General features: G+C 36.4%; 1 protein-coding gene across 1 annotated transcript in view; it reads left to right on the top strand.

The window, feature by feature from the left end:
- The window catches only part of GABRA3 (gamma-aminobutyric acid type A receptor subunit alpha3), a 244609-nt gene that overhangs the window by 104664 nt on the left and 112216 nt on the right, over window positions 1-27729 (top strand). The window contains exon 3 of the mRNA XM_059909922.1: window positions 13064-13185. Within this exon, the coding sequence (XP_059765905.1) occupies window positions 13064-13185 (122 nt within the window). The remainder of the gene's footprint in view (window positions 1-13063; window positions 13186-27729) is intronic.

Raw genomic sequence — 27729 nt, 5'->3', positions numbered from 1 at the left:
AGTTTCAGGTATACAGCTCAGTAACTCATATATGTATAACTGAGTTATATATATATATATATTCTTTTTTATAATCTCTTCCATTATAGGTTATTACAAGATATTGAATATAGTTCCCTAAGCTATACAGTAGGTCCTTGTTGGTTATCTATTTTATATAGAGTAGTAGGTATATTTTAATCCCAAACTCCTAATTTATCCCTCCCCCCTTCCCCTTTGGTAACCATAAGTTTGTTTTCTATGTCTGTGAGTCTGCTTCTGTTTTGTAAATAAGTTCATTTGTATCATTTTTTTAGATTCCACATATAAGTGATATCATATGATATTTGTCTTTCTCTGTCTGACTTACTTCACTTAGTATAATCTCTTGGTCCATCTATGTTGCTGCAAGTGGCATTATTTCATTCTTTTCATGGCTGAGAAATATTCCATTGTATGTGTATGTATGTGTATATGCATGTATGTGTGTGTGTATATCTATATATCTCACACCTTCTTTATACATTCATCTGTCAATGGAAAACTTAGGTTGCTTCCATGTCTTGGCTGCTGTAAATAGTGCTAAAATGAACAGTGAGGTGCATGTATCTTTGCAAATTATGGTTTTCTCCGGATATATGCCCAGGAGTGGGATTGTAGGATCAATAATATGGTAGCTGTATTTTTAGTTTATTAAGGAACCTCCATACTGTTCTCCATAGTGGCTGTACCAATTTACATTCCCACCAACAGTGTAGGAGGGTTCCTTTTTCTCCACACCCTCTCCAGCGTTTATTATTTGTAGACATTTTGATGTTGGTCATTCTGACTGGTGTGAGGTGATACTGGTGTGGTATATTGTATTTTGATTTGCATTGCCCTAATACTTAGCAGTGTTGTGCATCTTTTCATGTGTCTTTCCACCAACTGTATGTCTTCTTTGGAGAAATGTCTTTTTAGACCTTCTCCCCTTTTTTTGATTAGGTTGTTTGTTTTTTTGATGTTGAGCTGTATGAGCTGTTTGTATATGTTGAAAATTAATCCCTTTCAATCATATCATTTGCAAATATTTTATTCCATTCTGTAGGTTGTCTTTTTGTTTTGTTTATGGTTTCCTTTGCTGTGCAAAAGCTTTCAAGTTTAATTAGGTCCCATTTGTTTATTTCTGTTTTTATTTCCATTACTCTAGGAGACGGATCCAAAAAGGTATTGCTGCAATTTATGTCAAAGAATATTCTGCCTAAGTTTTCCTCTAGGAGTTTTATAGTATCTGGTCTTATTTTTAGGTCTTTAATCCATTTTGAGTTTATTTTTGTGTATAGTGTGAGGGAGTGTTCTAACTTCATTGATTTACATGTGGCTGTCCAACATTCCCCTGCCACTTGCTGAAGAGACTGTCTTTTCTGCAGTGTATATTCTTGCCTGCTTTGTCATAGATTAATTGACCATATGTGCATGAGTTTATTTCTGGGCTTTCTATCCTGTTCCATTGACCTATGTCTGTTTTAAATACCAGTATACTGTTTTGATTACTGTAGCTTTGTAGTATTATCTGAAGTCAGGGAACCTGATTCCTCCAGTTCCGTTTTTGTTTCTCAAGATTGCCTTGGCTATTCAGGGTCTTTTGTGTTTCCATACAAATTAAAATTTTTTGTTCCATTTCTGTGAAAAATGCCATTTGTAATTTGATGAGGATTGCATTGAATCTGTAGATTGCCTTGCATAGTGTAGTCATTTTGACAATATTAATTCTTCCAATCCAAGAACATGGTTTATCTTTCCATCTGTCTGTGTTGTCCTTGATTTCTTTCATCAGCATCTTATAGTTTTGGGAGTACAGGTCTTTTGCTTCCTTTGGAAGGTTTATTCCTAGGTATTTTATTCTTTTTGATGCAATGGTAAATGGGATTGTTTCCTTAATTTCTCTTTCTGACCTTACATTGTTAGTGTATAGAAATGCAACAGATTTCTCTGTATTAATTTTGTACTCTGCAACTTTACCAAAATAATTGATGAACTCTAGTAGTTTTCTGGTAGCATCTTTAGGACTTTCTATGTATAGTATCATGTCATCTGCAAACAGTGACAGTTTTACTTCTTCTTTTCCAATTTGCACTCCTTTTATTTCTCTTTCTTCTCTGATTTCCATGGCTAAGACTTCCAAAACTATGTTGAATGAAAGTGGTGAGAGTGGACATCCTTGTCTTGTTCCTGATCTTAGAGGAAATGCTTTCAGCTTTTCACCATTGAGTATGATATTACCTGTGGGTTTGTCATATATGGCCTTTATTATGTTGAGGAAAGTTCCCTCTATGCCTACTTTCTGCAGGGCTTTTATCATAAATGGGTGTTGAATTTTGTCGAAAGCTTTTTCTGTATCTCTTGAGATGATCATATGGTTTTTCTCCTTCAATTTGGTAATATGGTGTATCACGTTGATTGATTTGCGTATATTGAAGAATCCTTGCATTCCTGGAATAAACCACACTTGATCATGTTGTATGATCCTTTTAATGTGCTGTTGGATTCTGTTTGCTAGTATTTTGTTGAGGATTTTTGCATCTATGTTGATCAGTGATATTGGCCTGTAGTTTTCTTTCTTTGTGACATCTTTGTCTGGTTTTGGTATCAGGGTGATGGTGGCCTCGTAGAATGATTTTGTGAGTGTTCCTCCTTCTGCTGTATTTTGGAAGAGTTTGAGAAGGATAGGTATTAGCTCTTCTCTAAATGTTTGATAGAATTCGCCTGTGAAGCCATCTGGTCCTGGGCTTTTGTTTGTTGGAAGATTTTTAATCACAGTTTCAATTTCAGTGCTTGTGATTGGTCTGTTCATATTTTCTATTTCTTCCTGGTTCTGTCTCGGCACGTTGTGCATTTCTAAGAATTTGTCCATTTCTTCCAGGTTGTCCATTTTATTGGCATAGAGTTGCTTGTAGTAATCTTTCATGATCGTTTGTATTTCTGCAGTGTCAGTTTTTACTTCTCCTTTTTCATTTCTAATTCTATTGATTTGAGTCTTCTCCCTTTTTTTCTTAATGAGTCTGGCTAATGGTTTATCAATTTTGTTTATCTTCTCAAAGAACCAGCTTTTAGTTTTATTGATCTTTGCTATTGTTTCCTTCATTTCTTTTTCATTTATTTCTGATCTGTTCTTTATGATTTCTTTCCTTCTGCTAACTTTGGGGTTTTTTGGTTCTTCTTTCTCTAATTGCTTTAGGTGCAAGGTTAGGTTGTTTATTTGAGATGTTTCCTGTTTCTTGAGGTAGGCTTGTATTGCTATAAACTTCCCTCTTAGAACTGCTTTTGCTGTATCCCATAGGTTTTGGGTCATTGTGTCTCCATTGTCATTTGTTTGTAGGTATTTTTTGATTTCCTCTTTGATTTCTTCAGTGATCACTTGGTTATGAAGTAGTGTATTGTTTAGCCTCCACGTGTTTGTATTTTTTACAGATCTTTTCCTGTAATTGATATCTAGTCTCATAGTGTTGTGGTCAGAAAAGATACTTGATACGATTTCAATTTTCTTAAATTTACCAAGGCTTGATTTGTGACCCAAGATATGATCTATCCTGGAGAATGTTCCATGAGCACTTGAGAAAAATGTGTATTCTGTTGTTTTTGGATGGAATGTCCTATAAATATCAATTAAGTCCATCTTGTTTAATGTATCATTTAAAGCTTGTGTTTCCTTATTTATTTTCATTTTGGATGATCTGTCCATTGGTGAAAGTGGGGTGTTAAAGTCCCCTACTATGATTGTATTACTGTCGATTTCCCCTTTTATGGCTGTTAGTATTTGCCTTATGTATTAAGGTGCTCCTATGTTGGGTGCATAAATATTTACAATTGTTATATCTTCTTCTTGGATTGACCCCTTGATCATTATGTAGTGTCCTTCTTTGTCTCTTGTAATAGTCTTTATTTTAAAGTCTATTTTGTCTGATATGAGTATTACTCCTCCAGCTTTCTTTTGATTTCCATTTGCATGGAATACCTTTTCCATCCCCTCACTTTCAGTCTGTATGTGTCTGTAGTTCTGAAGTGGGTCTCTTGTACACAGCATTTATACAGGTCTTGTTTTTGTATCCATTCAGCCAGTCTATGTCTTTTTGTTGGAGCATTTAATCTGTTTAAATTTAGGTAATTATTGATATGTATATTCTTACTGCCATTTTGTTAATTGTTTTGGATTTGTTTTTGTAGGTCTTTTTTCTTCCTTTCCTCTTTTGTTCTCTTGTGATTTGATGACTTTTTTAGTGTTGTGTTTGGATTACTATTTCTTATTTGTGTATATATCTATTATATATTTTTGGTTTGTGTTTACCTTGAGGTTTCAATATAACAATCTACATATATGCATGATTGTTTTAAATTGCTGATCTCTTAATTTCAAATGCATTGGAAATATCCAGCATCTGTACTCTCCTCCTCTCACGATTACTGGTTTAGATATCATATTTGTGTGTGGATGATTTCCTACCTTTATTGTATGTTTGCCTTTATTAGTGAGCTTTCCCATTTTATAATTTTCTTGTTTCTAGTTGTGGCCTTTTCTTTTCCGCCTACAGAAGTTCCTTTAGCATTTGTTGTAAAGCTAGTTTGGTGGTGCTGAATTTTTTTAGCTTTTGCTTGTCTGTAAAGCTTTTGATGTCTCCATCGAATCTGAATGAGAGCCTTGCTGGGTAGAGTATTTTTGGTTGTAGGTTTTTCCCTTTCATCACTTAAAATATATCATGCCACTCCCTTCTGGCCTGCAGAGTTTCTGCTGAAAAATCAGCTGATAACCTTATGGGGTTTCCCTTGTATGTTATTTGTTGCTTTTAAAATTTTCTCTTTATCTTAATTTTTGTCAATTTGATTACTATGTGTCTCAGCATGTTCCTCCTTTGCTTGATCCTGTATGGTACTCTCTGTGATTCCTGGACTTGTGCGACTGCTTCCTTTCCCATGTTAGGGATGTTTTCAGCTATTCTCTTTTCAAATATCTTCTCAGGTCCTTTCTCTCTCTCTACTCTTTCTGGGATCCTTATAATGTGAATATTGTTGCATTTGACATTGCCCCAGAAATCTCTTAAACTGTGCTCATTTTTTTCATTCTTTTTTCTTTATTCTGTTCCATGGCAGTTATTTCCACCACTCTGTCTTCCAGCTCATGTATCCCTTCTTCTGCCTCATTTATTCTGCTATTGATTCCTTCTAGCATATTTTTCAGTAATTTCAGTTATTGTATTCTTCAACTGTTCAGTTGTTTTTTATTTTTTCTAATTCTTTGTTAAAAACTTCTTGTAACTTCTTACTCTGTGCATCCATTATTTTCGCATGATCTTGGATCATCTTTATGATCATTACTTTGAATTCTTTATCTGGTAAATTGCCTACCTCCATGTCACTTAGTCATTCTTTTGGGGTTTTATCTTATTCCTTCGTCTGCAACATATTCCTCTGCTGTCTCATTTTTTCTAAACCTTCTATTTGTATTTTTATGTATGTGGATGGTTAGTTATGTTACTCCAGCTTGGAGAAGTGGCCATCTGTATGGGATTTGCTATATGCCCCAGTAGTACTCTCTTATCACCCATGGGCCAGGGACCAGCTGGTCCCAAGGTAGATTCTGACCTGTGTTTGCGAACTCAGTTCCACAGGCTGTGAGACTGTATATTTCTTGCTTCTGGTGTCTGCCCCCTGGTGGGTGAGGCTGGTCTAGAGGTTCCTGCAGGCTTCCTGGTGGGAGGGACTGGTGCTTGCCCACTGTTGGGTGGAGTTGGGTCTTGGTCCTCTGGTGGGCAGTGCCATGTCAAGGGGAGTGTCTAGAGGTGGCTGTGAGCTCAAGAAGCCTTTAGGCAGCCTGTCTGTTGATGGATGGGACTGTGTTCCTGCCCCGTTGGCTGTTTGGCCCGAAGTGTCCCAGCACTGCAGTCTACAGGCTGTTGAATTGGGCCAGGTCTTGGTGCTAATGTCCAAGCAAGATGTAAGCCTTCAGATGGGTACCCCCAGGTATGTTCACCTCCAGATTTTATGTCCCCAGAAAACCACAGTTGCCCTCTGCCTCCTCAGGAGACCCTCCAAGACCAGCAAATAGGGCTGCCCCAGGCTCCTATGAAGTCACTGCTTTTGCCCTGTGTCCCGGTGCATGCAAGACCTTGTGTGTGTCCTCCAAGAGTGGAGTCTCTGTTTCCCCTCTGTTTTTAAATTTTGTTTTATATTGGTGTATAGCTGGTTAACAATGTTGTGTTAGTTTTGGGTGTACAGCATAGTGATTCAGTTATACATATACCTATATCTATTCTTTTTAAAGTTCTTTTCCCATTTAGGTTATTACAAAATATTGAGCTATACAGCACTTTTTTTCACTCTAATTTCTAATTTCTTTCTTTTAATTCTCCTCTGACTAGATAATATCAAACTATCTGTCTTCAAGCTCACAGATTCTTTCTTCTGCCTGATAGAGCATACTGTTGAAGCTGTCTATTGCATTTTTCATTTTATCCATTGTATTCATCTTCAGAACTTCTGTTTGGTTCATTTTTTAAAAATTTCTGTTTCTTTGTTGAGTTTCTCATTTTGTTCATGTATTGTTTTCCTGAGTACATTGATTTGTCTATCTGTGTTCACTTGAATCTCATTGAGCATCCTTAAAATTATTATTATTATTAATTATACACACAAAAATTCAGGCTGGTTGTTACCTATAGGGGAACAGGAGGGGCTGGGTTGGATTAGAAAAGTACACACAGGGGCTTTTGGGGTTCTGGTTATTTGGTTACATAGAGGTTCACTTTATAATAATTGAACACTATGCAGATATGCATTTTTATACTTTTCTCAATGTACAGTTCACAAATGTCTAAAATATAAAACTTTTATGAATTTTAAAATTGTACAACAATGATGTCAAATTATACATATACTTTTGAAGCCCAATGTTATTCAGATTTTTGATTTTGGGCTTTATCTGGCTTGATACATGTCAATCTAATTTATTCATTTTCATTGCTGTCTAGGATCATATGCATAAGCCAGAGTTTACACTTTCATTCTCTATCTGAGCAAGCATTATTTCATATTTATGTTTTGCAATTAAAACAGTACATTAGAGAAAACTTGGTACTTTCCTCCTTATGGTCAAGTGAGAAGGTTTCTATTAGAGTCAAATGGACTTGAAATTGCTGAGTCACAAGGACAGTACATCTCCAACTCCATTAGATCCTGTCAAATTGCTCCTGGAAGTAATTGCATCATCTGACCCTCAGAATAATTCCTGGTCCCTACACGTTCCCCAGTATTTGCTATTACCAACCTTTTCAGCCTTTGCACATATGCTGGCTATGAGATGAATCCCCTTGGTGTTTTAACTTGCATCTTCCCAGTTACTAGTAACGTTGAGCATCTTTTCTTGTGTGTCTTGACATTTCTGGATCCTCTTTCATGAACCATCTGTTCTTATCCCTTGCCCATTTTCAATTGAGCTGTTTCTCTTTTTCTAATTGGCATGTAGGAGTTCTTTATATTTTGAATTCTTTTTCAGATAACTCACAGATCTCCATTTCTTTGGGGTCAGTTATTGGAGTATTATTTTGTTCCTTTAGTGGTATCACATTTCCTTACTTTTTCATGTTTCTGATGGGTTTGCATTGATGTCTGTGCATTTAAGGGTGCACTCACCTCTTCCATTCTTTTTGGACTGGCTACAGTAGTGAAAGACTTTCACCTGGAGGTAGTTTTAAAAGGCACCAGCTGGGTGGGATGCAGCCTCCTTGGTTCCTGGGGAGGCACAGTGGTGTAGTCTCCATGCTGCTCCATTGGCAGACATTGACATTGGCCAGACTGTGGGGGTCTTCTGTGGCCAAGGCTGCAGAGGACCTGCAGGTGGCAATGGCAGATAGGTCTATTGGAATCTTCAGAGGCTAAGGCTACTGGGGTCTTCCTGTTCTCACCCCTTATTTTTTTGCCCATGGGAGGATGTTCTATCTGAGGAGATCCTTCTCAATGCCTGGTCTGGCATGCTGACACACAGAGCCTTCAGAGCCAATGCCCGAGGATCCATTGCACATGGGACTAACACAGCACCTGGGTTCTGGAGCACAGGTGCACTTGCTGCAGCTATATCACTGGTTTCTAGGGTGTGGGCATGTGTAGATATCCCATGGAACCAGTACCTGGGTCTCAGGGACTCACCACTGTGACTCTGGCTGGTAGGGAGAGGGCAGAATGCAGCAGTGGCACAAGCCATGGGATGACAAGGTACAATGGTGGCTTGAGCCCAGGGACCAGGGTACAGTAGTAGCATAGCCTGGGGATGGTGGGCCAAAGTTTCAACTCTGGCCCCAGGGGGAAGTTGCAGGATAGCAATAACACAACTCTGGTAGTAGTCTGTTAAAGCTATGTGTTGGGATCCAGGGACCTGGGCACAGGGCAGTGGCAGCACAGTGTTGGCAATGATGGTCAGAGCTGTGACCTGGAACCCAGGGGATGGGGCTCAGGGCAGTGGCTACCTAGTCCCAGCTATCATGTGTCAGAGCCCTAACCTGAAACCTGAGGGGAGAGCTCAGGTCAGTGGTAACACACCTGGGAATGATGTTTCAAAGCATTGATCTGGGATGGGGGGCGGTGGAGAGCTCAGGGTAGAGGTAGCCTGGTTTCAGCAGTGATGGACCAGAGCCACAACCTGGAATCCAGAGTTCAGGGTTCAGGGCAGTGGAGCCCACCTCAGCAATGACAGTTCAGAGTCTTGACCTCGGATGGGGGTGTGTGGCCCAGGGCAGCATCTGCATCCCATGCAATGAAGACCCAGAGCCACAACCTGGAATGCAATGGGTGCGTCCCAGATGGCAGCATCAGGACCCTGATAATGGAGGTCTAAGAGTGACTTGGGACCCAAGAGGTGGGGCTCAGGGCAATTTTAGCACCACTGGCAATGATGATTCAGAGCCTTGTCCTGGAACCTGGTGGGTGGGACTCAGGGCAGCAGCAGCAAAGCCTGGATAATGGCAGCCAAAGTGTGACTTATAACCAAGGGGGCTAGGCCAGGGCAGAAGAGGCTTCCTGGTGAAGGTGGGACAAAGCCTTGACCTGCAGCCAGGGGAGGGTGAAGAGCAGAGGCAGCTCCAATCTCATATATGGCAAGATGCTGTGACATCTGATTCCTAAGAGTGGGGTACAGCAGCAGCTGGGGACGCTGAGGGCAAGTCTCACCTCAGTGACAGCTCCAGGGAGTAGAGATGCAGAGGGGGCCACTCCATTTCATCAACTGACATCAGAATCAGGAAAGACTGTGGGAGACCTCTGTAGCAAAAGCTGCAAATGTCCACAATGGTGAGACTTGCTGGGGTTCTCCTGCCCTCCTTCTCCCTGTGTGGTGAACTTCCTCAGAGGTGATTCTTCCAGGTGAAGAGCAGGTCCTGACTGGGAGATGAGGTGACATAGGTAACATGCTTCCTGCACTTTTCTATGTGGCCATCCTTGATTTTTGAGCTCCTCAGGTTTTTGCTACTGCTTCTTTGTTTTCTAGAGCTTTCCCTTAGCTGTTTTCTTCAGTTTGTAGTTATTTATTGTTCTTATGGATTTGTGTGTGTATGTGTGTGTGTGTGTGTGTGTGTGTGTGTGTGTGTGTAAGGGGGAGACGAGCTTTGAGACCTCTCCATCTTGTTGACATTACCTTCTGCATAGTAATTTTGAATTTTCTTTATTTTAAAAATCTGTTCTCCCCCAGGAGATATACAGTATTAGGGGAAATGCCATCCTTTTAATGAAGTAAATTTATCCTCTCTTCGGGTTGTTTTATGAACTGTATCAGCAACTCCACATCTGTGCCTCTTCTGCTTCCCCCTGACATAAACACATCAGGGTCCTTCCTCAATGTAGTTGAACTAATACTATTACTTATTACTTACCCTGAACTTAATCACTCGGTGAGCTTAACTTTTCCCATAGCATAGAAGTGCATGTCTTTCATAGGTGTCTCATTACATTTTCAGGAGTTTGCGGGAAAAGGAATGATCAACCTCAATGTATGTTGAGCTTTACCATTTACAAAGCAATTTTATGTTTATTATCTTATTTACTTATTTCTTCCAAAAGCATTATAAGTTGGGGAATTATCTCTATTTCACATGCAAGGAAATAGTTCACATGACCAGTTAGTGGCAGTCAGGACTAAAACTCTGTTCATTTGACCCTAGTTCTTTGGATTTACCACTATTCCATTTTTAAGACTAGAAAAATGACTAAACTTGCCTAACCTATAGATACTGTATTAGTAACATCATTTTCATTTTTAATGATGCATTATTAATATCATATTTAGTCCAGCCAGTAATGACAGATATAAGGCAAAACAAGCATGGTTATTGCATCAGTCTCATCAACTTAATAAGCATGTGGCTTTAAACAATCCCTTTCTTTTGTTGGTGTCTTAGGTTGTCCATCTGTAAAATGAAGGGAAATAATTACATGATCTCTAAGGTCCTCCATAATCCTGACATACTATGATTCTTTGTTGTTCCCCCAGACTATTTTGGATGGGTACAAACTACAGAATCTTCAGCTTGTTGCAGTTCAGTTATTTAAGAAGAGAGAGTTCTAACTTGGGTTCTAGATTAAACAAGATTCCAGCTCCCCCTGCAATAATTTACCACATAAGAAAAAAAATTTATCAGTAATCAAGTGCAAAATCATAGAGAAATCTGTTGAAAATTGTTTTGGAATGATACTTAGCATTGATTTTTGACTTAAATTTTAAAAGTTATTAGTGAAGAATGCTGCTAACATATCAACACAGAATCAGCAAGGGATGGAAATGCATCATCAAGGAAGTTATTATTTCAGTAAGAGAGGCAGCACAGTATATTGGCCTTATATTCAGGAATTCTGGATCCAAATTTTAACTTCTCCATTAACACTCAGTGTGGTTAAAACTTATGTTCAGGGACTTTACAATTCCCATCTATAAATCCACCTGGAGTGGATATCTCTGAAGCCCTTTATAGCTTGCTATGACTCTGTGAAGATTCTACTTTTTATCCCCTTCCAGTAATCAAAAAATTGGCTTTTCATTCCATTCATAGACCTATTTCCCAGAAATCAAACTAGGCTAACCAGGGTCAAGATTCCCCGCAGTGAGAGTTAAGGGAAAATGAGAAAGAGGTTTTCACAAAATCAATTGAGCTCCCGTAGTCTCTCTCCCCACAGCCCATGTAAGATGGATTCAGAATATTGGTGATTAAGTCAAATGTGAGCCAAGACCTGACAGGGTGTCTGTTTTTATCTCTTCAGCATATTGATGTCAGTTTGTTAGCTCTGCACTACAGTTTCCTTCTTTCTTCCCCCTTCCAAATGAGGTAGCTGTATCACTTCTGGTACTCTTCACTAAACCAGCCAATCACCTCTAGTCTTCACTGGTTTCCAGTGCTTCTTGACCAAAGCTTTCCTTATGGCTTTGGCTGATGGGGGTGCCAATATTTTGTTGTGACTATTTACATTTGAACTATGCATTCGAGTACATAAACTACTATTTTACAAAAGAGAAAACAAACTTTGAATACTTCTAGATATTAAGTATTAAGTCTGGAAATTTTAATGTATTATTTATTATTGATACAACATATCAGTGAAGTTATTTTAATTTTAAAGATGAGAAAGCTATTACTAGAGGTGTTATGTGACTTGCTTAAGGTCACTCAACTAATAAATTCAAATTCATGTCTCCAGACTTTTTAAGCCTAGATCGCTTTTTCATTCTACGTGTATCTATTTTATCATTTGAGTCTCTCAGAACACCTGTAAGCAGGGGAGAGATTACCTTGTTTTATCTTTTTTTTAATACTCTTTTTTTCTATAGGCACATAGTTGATGCTCATTAAAGATGCATTGAATGATTATGTGAATTGAATTAGGTTTATGAACTAAGGAATTTGGGTTCAAAATGACTTTTCAAAGTTTATCAGCTAGGGAGTGGCAGTTTAGAGTGAGAACTATTCAATTCAGATGTTCCTACTATTTTGGCGGGAAGACATATTGACTGCCTCTCAAGATTCCTTCTAACTGTTAACCTGTCTCTTATTGCCCCGATTAACTGGATGCTATGAATAGTTATTATATATCTATTAATGGCAACCTTCTGGGTCCAAAGTAAGAATGGGTAAAACTGAGACCTATAGGACTATAATTTGCTTAATTGTCTACTCCAAATCACGAATACAGCTGGCACTAGGATGTAAGATTCCTGACTTCTAGATTATAACTTGATTCTACACCATGCTTCTTGACCCTTGGCAACAGCCATTTCCTTCACTATATCTCTTTTCCCAAAACTACCCAGGGCCTTTCTTTATTTCTAGTCTCGTCAAACCACACCAAGCTCCTCCTCATAAAGTGAAAGCATTAGTCACAGCCTCGGCCTGATTAGGTGATTAGTAAAGTGCCTACTGCTTGGAAAGGCTTGTAGAAGGCATCCACACTGTATAAGCAGAAGGTAGCTGAGGGTCTCTAGAAAATCAGAAAATTTGGATTATAGTTCTATCTCTGACCCTCACTAGCAATACGACTGTGGGCAAATTTGGTGTTCTCTCTGAGCTTATTTCCCCATGTATGAAATGAAAGAAATTAGGAATCTCTTAAGAGTTCTGGTAGCTTTAACATTTAATGAACTGCTATTGCTTTGTTGCCCTATCTCCATAGGGTGAGAGATAGGTAGATTACATGTAATTCAAAGGTCTTTCTGGCTCTGTTGTCTTGTGAACCTGTGTTTCTCTAGGCTAGAAAAGGGGTAAGTTAACAAAATTTTCCTTTTTTTTTTGAGGCCCTTTTGTTCATGAAACAAAATGTGATAAATCAACTTTATGCCAGGTATTATTCCCACAGATATCCTGTCCAAGATTTCTACTGGTGTTTCTCCACTGCTGGGTTGGGGCTGGACTGTATGTTTGGTAAATCTCATGCCAAAGTGCTTGCTGGTTTGGTTGAGGTACAAAGCTATTTAATTGGCCCAGTCTACTGATTGACATTTTCTTGAATTAAAGTGTTAGACATGTAATTGTTTGCTATTAAGAACTATTATTTTGTGTCTCTTTTTCTTCCACCGCCTCAGACTCTCTCCGAAGCATGCTCCAGATATTCCTGATGACAGCACCGACAACATCACTATATTCACCAGAATCTTGGATCGTCTTCTGGATGGCTATGACAACCGGCTGCGACCTGGGCTTGGAGGTCAGTTATTGTTTCAAGATCTTCTTGGCTATTGTCATCTGAAAAGATTCTTAAGGTACCTTCAATAGTGTCTTGATCAATGAGGTTAGTGTAAAGCTGAGTTTCTTCCCTCTGAGCACTGGAAATTAGTTCTAATCCTTCATTTCAATGGTCAGTCTCTCTGGTCTGGTTTTGGAAGGTTCCAAATTTCACTTAGGTAAATGCATATAGGGTATTAAACCACAACATTGGGCCACACCCATTTCTGGTAATAAAATACCAATCCCTGCCTGGATGGCAGGTGTGTCCCAGGAGCAGCTGGGAAACATGTCTTTGTTCTAAAAACACTGAGCACATATCAGCCTGATATTCCAAAGAGGAGAAATCTGTTGGCTAGATTGGATCTCAGTTTAGTATGATCAGCAATATGATCACAATGAAGTAAATGCATTATAATACCTCATGGACCATATTGAAAGGACAAGTATGCCAATGTATTTATGTTTTTTTCCTGAACCATTTGAGAATTAGATGCAGATATCATAACCCTTTATCCCTAAATACTTCAGTGTGTATTTTCTTAGAACAAAGAAGTTATTTTATAAAATTACAATGAAATTATAAATTCAGAAAATGTGACCTGACATAATACTATTTTCTAATCTGTAGTCCATATTCAACTTTTGCCAATTTTCTACATTTATTATATGATATTCTATTGTAATAAAACCCTTTCCTTCTCTTTAGTTAATTAGGTAGCTATCAGCATGAACAGATGGATTCTTATTTCATTCAATGAATTGTAATCCATTAATATTATTATATATTATTATCTATTTTTATCAATTTTTGTTCATAATTTCCCGTGTTTGCTTAGTGGGAACCTATTAAAGCTGACTTTTGATATAGTCTCATTTTTGAGCACTTTTTGACTTTATGGCATAACAGTATATTCCAGACTTAACTTGTACTCTCCCTTATTCAGCCTTATAATCAATCATTTTTTCCAAGAAGAAACAGGATCTTTTTGTGTGGGAAATTATATTTAAAATCCAACTTCTGTGTGCTAGGTATTTTCATTGTTACTGGGTGTCACTTGCTTCTAGGACCTTTCAGTGGACAGAATTGAGAAAATAGAAAATTACATATATACATATACACACACCTGTATATATTCATATATATACATATAAACATATATACAAATATGTGTATAAATGTAGACATATATGTGTATGTGCATGTGTAATGAGTCTATACTGATACTGCTAATTCCAATAGAACAAATTATTCTTCATTGATTTACTAATTTGTTTTATCCTACAATATACATAAAATAGTAAATAGTGTTGGAATTACTATACCTATACCACTATAATAAACTCAATTATTAATTAAAGTTAAAGATATGTTTGCATGGTCTTTTTTTGGTGTTGTTTGTTTTTAGATGAAGGCTATATGGCTCTTGCTTTAATATAAATAATAGATTGGAACAGGGCAGTATTGGAGGAAGAGAAGACCAGTCACAAATTGATTTCAGTTGTCCAGGATGAAGGTGATGATTGTGGGAATGTAGAGAATTTGGTGACTGATTAAATTATGGGATTAGGGGGAAAGGGAGGAGAAAATGATAACCTTTAAGTTCCTGGTTTAGATGACTGAGTGGTGCCATTTTCTAAAATAAGGAGTATTGGAGGAGGAACAGTAGTATTTTGTTTTATTCTGTTTCTTTTGGAGTTTGGTTGGAACAAAGAAGGTAGGGGAAGGAGGTGGAAATTAGTTGTAGACATGCAGAGTTTGAGTACCCATGAAAAATATGCATGGAGCCTTTTGCTCTGGCTAACATGGAGTAACAGGAACCAGATTTATCTTCTTAAAAGACAACTAAGAAATGAACAAACATAGTATGTAGCAGTTATTAGAAATTGAACAAAGGCAGCACAGGACAGTGATTCTTGAAAGAAGGGAAACAAGCTGAGCCGTAGGATTATATCACCTTACTGCCTCGATAAATTTCAGGCTGCAGTGTAGGGAGGGAGAATCCACATAGTGCCTGGTGGACTCCTTCAGTTGATGAGAAAGAGTTTTGAATTTGGGGTGGCCGAGATGGCTAAAATTTGTAGGGCAGAGAAGAAGCAAGAGGTGCATGGAGAAGTGAGAGTTGTGCAGTGGGAAAGATCCAGAAATCTGCTGAGAATTTCCCTCAAGTTTTCAGGTAAGTACCGCTCAGCTCATGCATATAAGGAAACAGCCCAAGGTTGAGGAAAGGACCACTGGACTACAGCAGATGGAATAATAGCATTGGGAATAACTTGTGTTCCCTCCAACCAGAGTGGAAAAACTTGCAACATATGGGGTTGGGGTAGGGTACTCAGAAGAATATGGCTTCAGTGGCATGGCAAAACAATCCCCAAACAAAGGCTGTTCTGGTCCCAACTAACAAAGTTTAAAAGCAAGCTTCAAAAGTAAATATAAAAATGTTTTCAGAACATTATCTCAGAACAAAGTTTAAGAATATTTACACAAGGTGAATGTACAATGGCTGGTATCTAGTCAAAAATTACCAGACATGTAAAGAAGCAAGAAAATACAACCCAAAAAGGCAGAATAATCAATCAATAAAAGCAGATGCATAAATGGCACAGATGAATTAGTAGATAAGTATATTAAAACAGATATGTCTAAATTCCATACGTTCAAAAGTAGAGGAGAATATGAGCATGTTGAATAGAGACATGTAAGTTAAAAAAACAAAAACAAATTGAACTTCTAGGTATAAAAAGCATAATATCTGAGGTGAAATATATACCAGATGGGACTAACAGCAGATTAGACACTGAGGAAGAAAAGATTGATGAGCTTGAAGGCATAGCGATGGTAGCTAGCAAAAATGAAACACAGAGGGAAGAAAAGACTGAAAAAGTGAACAGGACATCAATGCACTGTGGGATAGCTTCAAGTGGCCTAATATAAGTGTAACTAGATTATCTGAAGGGAGAGGAAGAAAATGTCTTTGAAGAAAATCTAGTCAAAAATATCCTAAATTTGATGAAAATTATAATCTGCCCAAACCAAGTTCAACAAACAAGAAACATGAAGAAAATTACACCAAGGGAAATTATCAAATTGCTTAGAACTAGTGATAAAGAGAAAATCTTAAAAGCAAACATAATGAAACAGAACATTTATATACACAGGGAAAATTTTAGAAAGACAGCAGGCTTCTTGTCAGAAACAGGGAAGCAAGAAAGTAGTTAGCAACAGCTTTAAAATACTAAAAATGTCAATCTAGAATTCTGTACCAGAGATAATATATTTTAAAAACATAGGTAAAATAAATACATTTTCTGACATATAGAGGCTAAAAAATTCATCACCAGCATATCTGTACTGTAAGAAATGTTAAGGGAGATGTGTCAGGCAGAAGGAAAATGATGCTAGATAGAAATATGGATCTATAGGACTTCCCTGTTGGTCCAGTGGTTAAAACTCCATGCTCCCAATGCAGGGTGCCCGGGTTCAATACTGGGTCAGGAAACTAGATCCGTCATGCCGCAACTAAGAGCCCATATGCCGGAAGTAAGACTCGGTGCAGCCGAATAGAATAGAGTAGAATAGAATAGAATAGAATAGAATAGAATAGAATAGAATAGAATAGAATAGAATAGAACAGAATAAAAATAAAATAAAATATATAAATAAAATTAAAATGGATGTATAAAAAGGAAGGAAGAGCAACAAAAATGGGAAATATATGGGTAAATATGTCTCTTTTTTTCTAAATATCTTAAATAAATAACTACTGAAAGCAAAAATAATAACATTGTATTGTGTGGTTTATAATGTATATGTGAGGAAAATGTATGACAATAGCACAAAGGCCAGAAGATGAAATGGAAATATACTGCACATGATGTGATATGATATTATTGCTTGTAGGTAGATTGTAATAAATTAAGAATGTGCACTGTAGAACTTAAAAATTATAGCTAATAAAGCAAGAAAGTTTATAAAATGGATAATAAAAACAATAGGAAGGCAGAAAAAGAGAAAAAAGTAACAAAGAATAGATGAAACACATGGAAAACCAATAGCAACCATATTAATCATCACATTAAATATAGATAATCTAAACATCTATTTTAAAAGGCAGAGATGGTCAAAATAGATAAAAAGAAAGACCCAAAATTGGTCCCTGAGAGAAACCCCCTTTAAAGACAGACAGAGAAAGACAAATATATGATATCGCTTATATGCGGAATCTAAAAATAATGATACAAATGAACTTATTTACAAAACAGAAACAGACTCACAGACTTAGAGAACAAACTTAAGGTTACTGGGGGAAAGGGTGGGGGAGAGGGATAGATTGGGAGTTTGGGATTGACATGTACACACTACTATATATAAAATAGATAACCAACGAGGACCTGCTGTATAGCACAGGCAACTCTGCTCAATATTCTGCAATAACTGAAATGGGAAAAGAATTTGAAAAAGAATAGATACATGTATATGTATAACTGAATCACCTTGCTGTACACCTGAAACTAACACCACATTGTTAATAAACTATGCTCCAATATAAAGAGAAAGAAAAGAAAAGAGTACATAACAATCCTAAGTATTTATGCACCTAATCATAGACATGAAGCAAAAACAAGAAACTGAAAGGAGGAAGAGATGATCTATAATTATAGTTAGAGATTTTAACACTCCTCTCTCAATAAACAATATAACAATAAACAATATAAACAATATAGACAAAAAATAAGTAAAGGTAGCAGAAAGAGGAACCATTGTCAACCAACTTGACTTAATTGTCATTTATAGAACACTCCAACAAACAGCAGCAGAATACACCTTCTTTTCAACTGAACCTACAACATTTACCAAGATAGACCATATTCTTTGTTGTAAAAATATTAAAAGAATTCACAGTATACAAAGTATGTTCTCTGGCCAAAAGGAATAAAATTAGAAATTAAAAACAGATATACCTGGAAAATCTCCAAGTACTTGCGAACTAAATAATATACTTCTAAATAAAATATAAGTCAAAGAAGAACTCAAAAGAAAAATTTAAAACCTTTTCAATTAAACAAAATTAGAAACATGGTATAAAGTAGTGCTAAATTAAAGAAAACTTATAATACTAGATAACTGTGTTAGAAAAGACTAACCTTAAATCAAGGCCCCATGCCTGGGGTTGACAGCAGCCTCAGGTCTCCTCCGCTTGCCTTTTCCAGCATGGACCACTGCCCCATGAACCAGATCAAGGACACTTGAGGGCACAGTAACCTCAGCAGTGCCATGTCCAAGTTAGAGTCTAGATTCCATGAGTGGGGGCTGGGAGGATGAAGGGATTTCTTACCTCTCAGCCAAACTTGCCCAGAATTTAGCCATAGCAATAGGTAGCTTGCTCTAGGATGAGAAATGCTGGTGTCTTGCCCCTCCCAGGAAGATAGCCCTCCAAATGGGAGCTGGGAGAAGAGAGAGCCCTATGTTCTTTCTGGGCTGCACCAGTCTGGAGTAGAGCTTCCTTCAGACTGATCTGGGAAGGGGGAGGGTGGGAACAGTTCTTGTTTTAAATATTCTGGACTCTTGATTTCCTTACTGAGTTTTAGTAGATTTTCTTTAATAAATAGTTTACTTTTCTTTTGTTTTATGCCCTTAGGACCATTTCCAGAAACTTTAAATTGTAGTTTTTAAAATACATTTTGCAAGTTTCACTGAGGAGCAAGTCTGCAGAGCTCGTCATGCTTTCATGCCAGAAATGGAATTTCTAGTAACATTTTTTTAGATGTCATCAGATTATATACCTAGATGATTATGTCATATGAGAAGAAAGTTTTAATTCTTCCTGTGCTATATGGATGCACTGTTTTTTTTTTCTTCTTTTAGTGCACTGACTAGACCTCGCATATAATGTTGAACAGAAAAGATGAAAACAGACACCATTGTCTGTTTTTGATCTTACAGAGAAAGCTTCCAGTCTTTCACCATAAAGTATGATGTTAGGTGTAAGTTTTTCTTAGATGCATTTTATCAAGTTTAGGAAGTTCTCTTCTACTCTGGTTTTGAAAGTTTTTAACGAGAATGAATATTGCAATTTTTCAAATGCTCTTGCTGTGTCTATTGAGTTGATTCTATGACTTTTTAAAAAATTTGCTAATATGGTGAATTACATTGATTTTCAAATGTTTAAACCAACCTTCATTCTCATGATAAATGCCACTTGTATATTAATTACTTTATACTATAGATAGGTTTGAGATCTGGTAGTATAAGTCCTCTGGCTTTGTTATTCTTAAAGATTGTCTTGGCTATTCCTGGCCCTTTGCATTTCTAGATAACTTTTAGAATCAGATTATCATTTTCTAAAAAAATCTGGGATTGACTTTGCCTTGAGTCTATAGGTTAACTTGAGGAATTTAAAAAATTCTTTATAATACTACACCTTCTAAATGATGAACATGATATATTTCTCCATTCATTTTGTTCTCCTTTAATTTCTCTCAATTATGTTTTGGCATTTTCATTTTAGAGGTCTTGCATATTTTTGATTAATCAATGCCTTGAGACCTGATTTTTATTTTTAAATTTTGTTACTGCTGTGTAGAAATATGATTGGTTTTATTATTTTATTTAAATTAATTTATTTTATTTTATTTATTTTTGGCTGCATTGGGTCTTTGTTGCTGCGCATGGGCTTTCTCTAGTTGTGGCGAGTGGAGGCTACTCTTCGTTGTGGTGCATAGGCTTCTCATTGTGGTGGCTTCTCTTGTTGCGGAGCACGGGCTCTAGGCACCTGGGCTTCAGTAGGTGTGGCACGCGGGCTCAGTAGTTCTGGCTCTCGGGCTGTAGAGCGCAGGCTCAGTAGTTGTGGCGCACGGGCTTTGTTGCTCCGCGGCATGTGGGATCTTCCCAGATGAGGGCTCGAACCCGTGTCCCCTGCATTGGCAGGCAGATTCATAACCACTGCACCACCAGGGAAGACCATGATTGGTTTTATACTTGCCTTTCTATCCAGAGACCTTGTTGTATTGACTTATTGGTTTTAATAGTTTTCTATTGTTTCTTTTACATTCTCTTAATACATATTTATATCATTTAGGTTCACTTAGGTTTTTAATTCAGGACTACACAAATTCCTTGATATGTTAATGATAATTATGAATATATAGGATGAAGTTTTAGTATGTAGTCTTTTGTGACCATGGGACGTTTCTCCCCCCAAAACACCTATTAAGATCTCAGTTGGAATGTAAGTAACCCATAGACCAGATTGGGAAATGCTGCTCTGGAGACCTCCCTGGTTTTTTAATATCCAACCTAAAGTGTGCTTTCTAGAAGTGAGCATAATACTCTAAATATGTTCTAGTTACCTCACGGTAAAACAGGGACTAATGTAGCCTAAAAGAGAATTAGCCTACTTGGTGATGACATTACCCCCTTGGATTACTCTGAGCTTATTATCAAGTAAAATCCACCAGATCTTTTTCTCATAGCTATTGACCAGCCAATTGCCTCAATCTGATGTACTATGGTATTTATTTTTAAACACTAATGCATGATTTTCCCTATTTATCCTTATTAAATTTCATTCTATATGTTTCACTCTAATCATTTCAACCCACATAAAACTTTTGAAATCCTAAAAGTTCAGTGTATTACTATCACTTTTATTTTTTTATTTTATTTTATTTTATTTTTTAACATCTTTATTGGAGTATAATTGCTTTACAATGGTGTGTTAGTTTCTGCTTTATAACAAAATGAATCAGTTATACATATACATATATCCCCATATTTCTTCCCTCTTGCGTCTCCCTCCCTCCCACCCTGTGTATCCCACCCCTCTGGGTGGTCACAAAGCACCCAGCTGATCTCCCTGTGCTATGCGGCTGCTTCCCACTAGCTATCAATTTTACATTCGGTAGTGTATATTTCTCCATGCCACTCTCTCACTTTGTCCCAGCTTACCCTTCCCCCTACCCATATCCTCAAGTCCATTCTCTAGTAGGTCTGTGTCTTTATTCCCATCTTACCCCTAGATTCTTCATGACCATTTTTTTTTTTTTAGATTCCATGTATATGTGTTAGCATACGGTATTTGTTTTTCTCTTTCTGACTCACTTCACTCTGTATGACAGACTCTAGGTCCATCCACCTCACTACAAATAACTCAATTTCGTTTCCTTTTATGGCTGAGTAATATTCCATTGTACATATGTGCCACATCTTCTTTATCCATTCATCTGTTGATGGACACCTAGGTTGCTTCCATGTCCTGGCTATTGTAAATAGAGCTACAATAATCATTGTGGTACATGACTCTTTTTTTTTTTTTAAACATCTTTATTGAAGTATAATTGCCTTACAATGGTGTGTTAGCTTCTGCTTTATAACAAAGTGAATCAGTTATACATATACAATATGTTCCCATTTCTCTTCCCTCTTGCATCTCCCTCCCTCCCACCCTCCCCATCCCACCCCTCTAGGTGGTCACAAAGCACCAAGCTGATCTCCCTGTGCTATGCGGCTGCTTCCCACTAGCTATCTATTTTACATTTGGTAGTGTATATATGTCCATGACACTCTCTTACCCTGTCACATCTCACCCCACCCCCTCCCCATATCCTCAAGTCCATTCCCTGGTAGGTCTGTGTCTTTATTCCTGTCTTGCCACTAGGTTCTTCATGGCCTTTTTTTTTTTCCTTAGATTCCGTATATATGTGTTAGCATACTGTATTTGTTTTTCTCTTTCTGACTTACTTCACTCTGTATGACAGACTCTAACTCCATCCACCTCATTACAAATACCTCCATTTCATTTCTTTTTATGGCTGAGTAATATTCCATTGTATATATGTGCCACATCTTCTTTATCCATTCATCTGTCGATGGACACTTAGGTTGCTTCCATGTCCTGGCTATTGTAAATAGAGCTGCAATGAACATTTTGGTACATGACTCTTTTTGACCTATGGTTTTCTCAGGGTATATGCCCAGTAGTGGGATTGCTGGGTCGTATGGTAGTTCTATTTGTAGTTTTTTAAGGAACCTCCATACTGTTCTCCATAGTGGCTGTATCAATTTACATTCCCACCAACAGTGCAAGAGGGTTCCCTTTTCTCCACACCCTCTCCAGCATTTATTGTTTGTAGATTTTTTGATGCTGGCCATTCTGACCTGTGTGAGATGATATCTCATTGTAGTTTTGATTTGCCTTTCTCTAATGATTAATGATGTTGAGCATTCTTTCATGTGTTTGTTGCAATCTGTATCTCTTCTTTGGAGAAATGTCTATTTAGGCCTTCTACCCATTTTTGGATTGGATTGTTTGTTTTTTTGATATTGAGCTGCATGAGCTGCTTGTAAATTTTGGAGATAAGTCCTTTGTCAGTTGCTTCATTTGCAAATATTTTCTTCCATTCTGAGGGTTGTCTTTTCATCTTGTTTATGGTTTCTTTTGCTGTGCAAAAGGTTTTAAATTTCATTAGGTCCCACTTGTTTATTTTTGTTTTTATTTCCATTTCTCTAGGAGCTGGGTCAAAAAGCATCTTGCTGTGATTTATGTCATAGAGTGTTCTGCCTATGTTTTCCTCTAAGAGTTTGATAGTGTCTGGCCTTACATTTAGGTCTTTAATCCATTTTGAGTTTATTTTTGTGTATGGTGTTAGGGAGTTTTCTGATTTCATTCTTTTACATGTAGCTGTCCAGTTTTCCCAGCACCACTTACTGAAGAGGCTGTCTTTTCTCCACTGTATATTCTTGCCTCCTTTATCAAAGATAAGGTGACCATATGTGTGTGGGTTTATCTCTGGGCTTTCTATCCTGTTCCATTGATCTATATTTCTGTTTTTGTGCCAGTACCATACTGTCTTGATTACTGTAGCTTTGTAGTATAGTCTGAAGTCAGGCAGCCTTATTCCTCCAGCTCTGTTTTTCTTTCTCAAGATTGCTTTGGCTATTCGGGGTCTTTTGTGTTTCCATACAAATTGTGAAATTTTTTTGTTCTAGTTCTGTGAAAAGTGCCAGTGGTAGTTTGAAAGTGAAATTAAGAAAACACTCCCATTTACTGTTGCAACAAAAAGAATAAAATATCTAGGAATAAACCTACCTAAGGAGACAAAAGACCTGTATGCAGAAAATTATAAGGCACTGATGAAAGAAATTAAAGATGATACAAACAGATGGAGAGATATACCATGTTCTTGGATTGGAAGACTCAACATTGTGAAAATGACTATGCCACCCAAAGCAATCTACAGATTCAATGCAACCCCTATCAAACTACCACTGGCATTTTTCAGAGAACTAGTACTATCGCTTTTAGCTTCATGCTATTTCCATACTTGAATCAGCATGCCTCTTATGTTTTTAGATTTTATTGAGGTATAATTAACAAATAAAATTATAAGATTTAAGTATACACCATGATGGTTTGATATGTGTATATAGTGAGAAAGGATACCCCTCAACAAGTCAACACATCCATTACCTCACATATTGTCCTTTTTTTGGGGGGGTGAGGATATTAAATTGTACTCTCTTAATAAATGTCTTTTTTTATGTGAAGAAACTTTTAAAAAATTGAATTATTGCTAATTTACAATTTTATATTATTGTTTCAGGTTTACCAAATCATGATTCAATATTTTTATTAATTACACTCCATTTATTATAAAATATTGGCTTTATTCCCTGTGCTATACAATATATCCTTACAGGTTTTTTATTTTATACATAGTAACTTCTACTTCTTAATCCCTTACACCATCTTGCCATTCCCCCGTTCCCTCTCCCCATTGGTAACCACTAGTTCTCTATATCTTGGAGTCTGTTTCTGTTTTGTTATATACATTTGTTTATTGTATTTTTTAGATTCCACATATAGTGATAACATAGATGATTTGTCTCTGCCTGACTTACTTCACTAAGCATAATGCCCTCCAGGTCCATCCATGTTGTTGCAAATGGAAAAATTTCATTCTGTTTTATGGCTGAATAGTAATCCAGTGTGTGCATGTGTGTGTGTGTGTGTGCGCATAGGTATATATATATAGTATATACATATATATATACACATACCACATCTTCTTTATCCATTTATCTGTTGATGGACACTTAGGTTATTTCCATATATTGGCTATTGTAAATAATGCTGCTATGAACACTGGGGTACATATATCTTCTCAAATTAGTATGTTCGCTTTCTAAGGGTATATACCAAGGAGTGGAATTGCTGGATCATATGGTTGTTCTATTTTTAGTTTTATTTTTTTTTTTTGAGGTACTTCCATACTGTTTTCTACAGTAGCTACACCAATTTATATTCCCACCAACAGTGTAGGAGAGTTCCTGTTTCTGCACATCCTTGCAAATATTTGTTAATTGTGGTCTTTTTGATGATAACCATTCTTACAGGCATGAAATAATATCTCATTGTGGTTTTGATTTGCATTTCTCTGATGATTAGCAATGTTGAGCAACATTTCAAGTGCCTGTTGGCCACCTGTATGTCTTCTTTGGGAAAATGTCTATTCAGGTCGTCTGCCCATTTTATAATTGAAGTTTTTTTTTTGTTTGATACTGAGCTTTTAAGAACTATTTGTATATTTGTGATATTAACCCCTTGTTGGTCATATAATTTGCAAATGTTTTCTGCCATTCAGTAACCTGTCTTTCATTTTGTTAATAGTTTCCCTTGCTGTGCTAAAGCTTTAAAGTTTAATTAAGTCCAATTTATTAATTTTTGCTTTTATTCCTTTGCCTGAGGAGGCAGATCAAAAAAAAATTTCTATAATTTATGTCAAAGACTGTTCTGCCTATGTTCTCTCCTGGGAGTTTTATGGTTCAGGTCTTACATTTAGGTCTTTAACTCACTTTGGGTTTATTTTTGTATATTATTTGAGAAAAATATTCTAATGTCATTCTTTTACATGTTTCTGTCCAGTTTTCCCAGCACCACTTATTGAAGAGACTGTATTTTCCCCAATGTGTATTTTTGCCTCTTTGTTCATAGGTTAATTGACCATAAGTGTGTGGGTTTGTTTCTGGCCTCTCTATTCTATTCCATTGATCTAATTGGCCGTTTTTATGCCACTACCATACTGTTTTGATTACTGTAGCTTTGTAGTATAGTTTGAAGTCAGGGAACATGATACCTCTAGCTTTGTTCTTTGTTATCAAGATTGCTTTGACTATTCAGGGTCTTTTGGTATTCTATATAAATTTTAGGATTATTTGTTCTAGTTTGTGTATTCTGATAGGGATTGCATTAAATCTATAGATTGTTTTGGGTAGTATGGATATTTTAACAATATTAATTATTCTAATCCATGATCATGGGAATCTTTCCATTTCTTTGTATCATCTTCAATTTTCTTCATCAGTGTTTTATAGTTTTCAAAGTATAGGTCTTTCACCTCCTTGGCTAAGTTTATTATTATTATTTTTTTTTCGTATTTTTGATGTGATTTTAAAGGGGATTGTTTTCTTGCTTTCTCTTTCTGATAGTTCTTTATTAGAAAAGTAACAGATTTCTGTTTATTAATCTTGTATCCTGCAAATTTACTGAATTAATTTATTGATTCTCATATTTTTTTGTGGAGACATTAGCATTTTCTATGAATAGTGTCATGTCATCTGCAAATAGTGACAGTTTCACATCTTTGCGTCCAATTTGAATGCCTTTTATTTCTTTTCTTGTCTGATTGCTGTGGCTAGGACTTCCAATACTATGTTAGTTAAATAGAAGTGGTGAGAGTGGGCATCCTTGTCATGTTTCTGAGTTTAAAGGAAAAGCTTTCAGTTGAGCATGACATTAGCTGTGGGCTTGTCATAAGTGGCCTTTATTATATTGAGATATGTTCCCTCTATACCAACTTTGATGAGAGTTTTTAGCATGAATGGATGTTGAATTTTGTCAAATGCTATTTATGCATCTATTGAGATGATCAAGTGATTTTTATCATTTGTTTTGTTAATGTAATAAATCATATTGATTGATTTATGGATATTGAATCATCCTTATATCCTTGGAATAAATCACACTTGATCATGGTGTCTGATCCTTTTCATGAATTGTTGAAATTGATTTGCTAATATTTTGTTGAGGATGTTTGCATCTATATTCATCAGATTTATGGGCCTTTAATTTTCTTTTTTTGTGGTGTTTCATGATAATGGTGGCCTCATATAATGAGTTTTGGAGTGTTCTCTCCTCTTCAATTTTTGGGAATAATTTGAGAAGAATAGGTATTAGCTTTTCTTTACATGTTTGAAAGAATTCCCCTGTGAAGCTGTCAGTTCTTAGAATTTTGTTTTATGGAAGTTTTTGATTACTAGTTCAATTTCAATACTAGTGATAAGTCTGTTCAGATTGTCAATTTCTTCCTGATTCAGTCTTGTAAGATTTTATGTTCCTAGAAATTTGTCCTTTTCTTCTGGGTTGTCCAATTTGTTGGTACGTAACTGCTCATAGTATTCTCTTATGATTTTTTGTGTCTTTGAGATATAAGGTATAATTTCTCCTCTGTCATTTCTAGTTTTGTTTATTTGAGTCCTTTCTCTATTTTTCTTAATGAGCCTGGCTAAAATGAATATCAATTTTGTTTATTTTTTCAAAATAACAGCTCTTGGTTTCATTGATCTTTTCTTGTCTTTTTTGGTCTCTCTTTTATTTATTTCCATTCTGATCTTTATTATTTCCTTCCTTCTGCTGACTTTGGGCTTTATTCTTCCTTTTCTAATTACTTTATATGGTAGGTTATATTGTTTATTTGAAATTTTTCTTCTTTCTTGAGGTAAGCCTGTACTGCTATAAATTTCCCTCTTAGAACTGCTTTTGGTGCTTTCCATAGATTTTAGAAAGATGTGTTTTTATTTTTATTTTTCTCAAAGTATTTTCTCATTTCCTCTTTGATTTCTTTGTTGACCCATTAGTTTTTTAGTAACATGTTGTTTAGTCTCTACTTGTTTATGTTTATCCCATTTTTTTCCTGTAATTTATTTCTAGTTTCATACAGTTGTGGTCAGAAAAAAATGCTTGATATAATTTCTATCCTCTTAAGTTTGTTGAGACTTGTTTTGTGGCATGTGATCTATCCTAGTAATGTTCCATGTGTACTTGAAAAGAAAGAATATTCTGCTATTTTTAGATGGAAGGTCCTGTATATATCAAAGTCCAACTGGACTAATATGTCATTTAAAGCAACTGTTTCCTTATTGGTTTTCTGTCTGGATGATCAGTCCATTGATGTAAGTGGGGTGTTACTATTATTGTATAATTGTCACTTTCTCCCTTTATGTCTGTTAGTATTTGCTTTATATATTTAGGTGCTCCTATATTAGGTGAATATATGTTAACAAATGTTACATTCTCTTTTTGTAGTGACACCTTTATCATTATATAATGCCCTCCTTTGTCTTTTGTTATAGACTTTGCTTTAAATCTACTTTGTCTGATATTAGTATTGCTACCCCAGATTTCTTTTCATCTCTATTTGCATGGAATATCATTTTACATCCCCTCACTTTCAGTCTCTGTGTGTCTTT

Source organism: Balaenoptera ricei, chromosome X, assembly GCF_028023285.1.
Source record: "Balaenoptera ricei isolate mBalRic1 chromosome X, mBalRic1.hap2, whole genome shotgun sequence".
Classification (NCBI taxonomy): Eukaryota; Metazoa; Chordata; class Mammalia; order Artiodactyla; family Balaenopteridae; genus Balaenoptera; species Balaenoptera ricei.
Note: the sequence above shows the minus strand (reverse complement) of the source record. Positions and strands in the feature narration are given on the sequence as shown.